The sequence below is a fragment of the Benincasa hispida genome, chromosome 4 (genome assembly GCF_009727055.1).
Source record: "Benincasa hispida cultivar B227 chromosome 4, ASM972705v1, whole genome shotgun sequence".
Classification (NCBI taxonomy): Eukaryota; Viridiplantae; Streptophyta; class Magnoliopsida; order Cucurbitales; family Cucurbitaceae; genus Benincasa; species Benincasa hispida.
The window spans coordinates 57,824,240-57,829,204 of record NC_052352.1 but is presented as its reverse complement, the minus strand read 5'-3'; the positions used below and the strand labels follow the sequence as shown (position 1 = coordinate 57,829,204).

The window sequence follows — 4,965 nt, the reverse complement described above, 5'->3', positions numbered from 1 at the left end:
TAATACAATATAACTTAGATGATACTTATTAATTATGGATATCATTCTATCATTTTTAGAAGAAAAAATCATACAAAATAAATCCCTGATTTGCTATATATATATATATATATATATTTGCATCTTTACCATAATAATAATAATAAAACAACAAACCCTTGCATGACAAAATAAGTCAATCTTTTGGAATAAACAAAAAATTTTACAAAATAAGTAAACTTGTCAAATACATGGTTTTCTTTTGATAATAAATACAAACAATCAATACATCCACGTGAATATAATTCAACTGGCATAAATTTATATGCTACAATATTTTGACAATTAAATTTGTGTTTATTTAGTCTATGAATTTTCAATTTTTCGAGAATGATTTTCTTTCTATTAAAATATTCTTTCTAATCCAGGTTCTCTCTTAACCTTTTTGCTGGTTATTCTTGCAGCAAACAATGTCTAAATCTGATAAATTTAACAGAAGGAAACTAAAAAATAACTTTGTTCAATATTTTCTTGCCATATGTCTTCTCCAATAACAGCAATTTCTCAAAATAGACTCCCATTCTTCAAATATATAAACATCCAAACTTGTCTTAAATTCTTGGGCAAAAACCTAAACCACAAAACCCTCAAACTTTTTCACTAAAACCCCATAAATTTTCGCCATGGAGGAAACGCAGGTGATCATTGTCGGGGCTGGGCCGGCTGGACTCGCAGTATCCGCTTGCTTGAACCGTCTTTCGATACGAAACATCGTTCTCGAAAGAGACGATTGCTGCGCTTCTCTATGGCGAAAAAGGGCTTATGATAGGTTAAAACTCCATTTAGCCAAAAACTATTGCAGCCTTCCCTACATGTCATTCCCAGACAATGCACCGACCTATATTTCACGAGTTGATTTCCTTAAATATTTAGATGAGTACATGTCGTTTTTCGGGATCGAACCGAGATGTTGTCGGACGGTGGAACGAGCTTGGTACAACGAAGTGGAGGAGAAATGGAAGGTGGGGGTGGATAATACAAGTAGTGGTGTGCAAGAAAGGTATGATTGTAAGTTTCTTGTAGTAGCTACTGGTGAAAATAGTGAAGGGTTTTTGCCTAACATTCCTGGATTGGAGAGCTTTAATGGTGAAGTATTGCATTCAAGTGGCTATGATAATGGCCAAAGGTTTCGAGGGAAAGATGTTTTGGTTGTTGGATGTGGGAATTCAGGTATGGAGATTGCTTATGATTTGTCTAACCATGATGCAAATACTTCTATCGTCGTTCGGAGCCCGGTACTTCTTCTTCCATTGTTATCGTTTTTTCGTTGGATTCGATAACTATTTTAGGGTCAGTTTGATAACGCTTTTTTTTTTGTTTTTTATGTTGGGTAATTATGGTGTTTTTTCTTTGATTTTTATTTCAAATTGTTTTTTATATTTATAGATAAAGAAGATAAAGATTTTAAAAGAGTAGCTCATCTTCACTTGATAAAGTTTTTGTTTCTCTATTTAAAACATCATGTTTACAATGTTAAGATTTAATTAAGTTTCTTATCCCATGTGGATCATTATTAATTAAATTATTAAGGGTCGAGTATGTTTATAAATTGTAAAGACTAAATCGTTTGAAATTGATAAATTTAATGAAATAATTCAGGATAAGAACTAAATTGTTACAAATTTCAAAATATAAGAACTAAATTATTACAAATTTTAAAATATAAAGACTAAATTGTTACACATCAAAATTCATGGACTAAAAAGTTATTATAAGCTTTTACAGTTTAGTTTTGTATTTGTGAAACTTGGTTAATATTTCAAAAAGAAATTAGTAAGAAGTGAAAAAAAAGTAAAAAAGTAAAAAGTAAAAATATAAAATATAGTTATACGAATTAAAAACTTATTACTTATTTGGAAAAATAACGACTATCTTTAAATATAGAAAAATAAACTAAAATATTTATAAAATATAGTAAAATTTTAAAAATATTAGACGTTGATAGATACTGATAGACTTCTATTGTGGACAGGTACACGTGTTAACGAAAGATATAGTTCGATTAGGGATGTTTTTATTGAAATATTTTCCATGTAACGTTGTGGATTCAATTAGCATTAATCTTGCAAAGTTGAAGTACGGAGATTTTTCCAAGTATGGGATTCAAAGGCCAAGAGGAGGCCCTTTTCTTGTCAAAGCCAAAACTGGACGATCCCCTACCATTGATGTTGGATGTATGAAAAGAATTCAAAGAGGAGAGATCAAGGTTTGATTCGATACGGTTTTGATCCTGTTTGATAATTGTTTTTAGGTTTTGAAACACGCTATTTTCCTTTGGAGTGTTCTTATTAAATTTATCGAAGTGATTTCTTTTAAGGCTCAATTTAGTAACCAATTAGTTTTTTGTTTTTAAAAATTTTATTTGATTTCTCATCATTCCTTACTCATGGTTTTCATATTTTATATCTAAACATTTAGATTCTTAGTCAATTTCTCATCACAAAAACTCGTTTTCGAAAACTTTTTTTTTTTTTTTTTTTTTTTTAAAAAAATTTGGTTTTGATTTTGAAAACAATCTTAAAATATATATGATAAATCGAAGAAACTAATGGTTACCAAGCGAGTTTTAGGTTTTAATTTTTTCTTTTTCTTAGAATTTGTGAGAAAACAAACATGAAAATTGTATTAGTTTCCTTTCGATTTTTTTTTTACCATGTTTTAGATATAAAAATTGAACTCTTAGGAAATAAAATTCTAATTCTATTAATATAATAAACATGCACATTAATTAAAGAAAAATTATTTCAAACGGTAAAACTGTTGAAAATATTTACAAGATATAGCAAAATTTTAGAACAATAGACTTCATTTAGTGTCTATCAGTGATATTCATAGATATTGATAGAAGTCTATCAGTATCTATCATTGATAGTTCTAAAATTTTACTATATTTTGTAAATATTTTAGTTTATTTTTTTATATTTAAAAATAGACCTTAATTATTTGGCATGACATATTATTCTCTGTTTAGGTTCTTCCATCTATAACATGTATAAAGGGAGAGCAAGTCAGATTTGCATATGGGATTATGAATTGCTTTGATGCAATCATTTTTGCCACAGGCTACAAGAGCACAGTCCTCAATTGGCTAGAGGTAATATAATTATACAATAACACTATTATTCATCTTTGTTTAAAATAATTATTTACCAATCATAGTTATATTGATTCCATATTCCAAATTGAAATAACCATTTCGAATCGTGTTAGCACTCAATAACTATGTGTTATATGTCGATTTTTTAAAAATTGTATATAGGATGACAAAAAGCACTTCAATGAAGATGGAATGCCAAATCAAAGGTTCCCAACTCATTGGAAAGGGGAAAATGGGTTGTATTGTGTTGGATTTGGACAACAAGGTTTACTAGGAATTTCAAATGATGCTCAAAAGATTGCAAGTGATATAAGCTTGGCTTTGGGTCTAAAAATTGCCATGGAGTGATGAGATACCAACACACTCATTCCAATATACAATATTTACAATATATAAATGCACAAGTATATATCTGTTTTTGTGTAATTTGAGCTTTTTGTCATACAGAAGAAAGTTATTAAAAAAGTTGTAAGTATTGTATTGGTATTAATTTGGTATTTGGGAATGACATGTTTGATTATTTTGGTTCGAAAACTCTTCTATCGTATAATTGCAACTACTATTATATTTCAAGTGCATGGCTTTTGCAATTTGAATGGATTAATTCATCGTAATCTTATCAACTTAAGTTTTAAGTTTGATTGGTGATTTAACATGGTATCAAACTAAGAATTCATGTGTTTAAATCCTCTTCGATTAATATTGATTTCCACTTATTAAGTCTGTTGCATACTTTCAACTCCAAAAGTGAGAGGTATTAAAATGTTGATATATATTTAAATTTAGGTTAACTAAAATATCATTTTAGTCTCTATACTTTCGAATGTCCAATTTTTATTTTTATATTTTTAATAAGTTTTAAATTAGTCTTTTGAAATTAGTAATAATTATTGAAAATAAGGTTATTAACCTAGGGGCATTTATGTAATTATGTAGACCCCTAGGGTTTCCTACTGTCTATTTGTATTGTGTCCTTGTATATCAGATTAATTAATAATAAAATATCTTTATATTGTGGTTTTTTTTTTCTGTAGTAGGGTTTTCACGTAATTGTGTTGTTATTCTCTTCTCTTCTTCTTCTATTTTTAACCATAATAAGTTTTAAATTATATCGCTCTCCACTGACTGAAGGTAATAAAAGGAAAATTCGATATCCGTGTACTAGATAAAATTTTATCTCTTGCATTTTTCGATATACAATCCGCAAGCACATTACCATTCCAATCAACATGTGCAAATGAAATATTAACAAAGGATCTAGAAATGGACCATCAAGCCAACATGCACCTTTCGAGATTGCAATCAGTTTGATTCAACAATTATTCTGCCATTAGGGATCACAATTGAAGCAAATTGAAGCCCTTCTTCTAATATCTCATGGACTTCCATTAGAGGTTCAGCATAGGAGAATTCCAAATATATACTTGAAGCAACAATGAGAACACCTTCAGAATTTCGAATTGCTATGCCAATGTCGGATGATCTTTTAGAGGTCGTTTGGTAGCCAATTGGTTTTTGGATTTTTGATTTTCAATTTTCTATATTTTTCTTTAGTACGTTTTAATATTAGTGTCTATAAAGTATAGACACGGATACACATACGAGATATGAATACGATAGGATATGGTGTACACCAATTTTTTAAAAATTAGTATACTGATACATTGGAAATACGTTTTCTTTTTCTTAAAAAATCTAGGATATAGATAAATTTAGCATTTAAGTTAATGATAATATAGTATAAAATATAATACAAACACTGAAATACAATACAAAAACCAACATCTAAGATGTTGAAGTAAAATTGTCAATAAAATGCAACAAAAAGT

General features: G+C 28.6%; 1 protein-coding gene across 1 annotated transcript; it reads left to right on the top strand.

Annotated features, from left to right (window-relative positions):
* Nucleotides 1-662: 662 nt before the first annotated feature.
* On the top strand, nt 663-3,484 carry LOC120076861 (probable indole-3-pyruvate monooxygenase YUCCA11). The gene is made up of 4 exons (XM_039030809.1): nt 663-1,274; nt 2,012-2,245; nt 3,011-3,133; nt 3,299-3,484. The coding sequence occupies exons 1-4, from the start codon at nt 663-665 to the stop codon at nt 3,482-3,484; spliced, it is 1,155 nt and encodes a 384-aa protein (XP_038886737.1).
* The last annotated feature ends 1,481 nt before the right edge of the window (nt 3,485-4,965 follow it).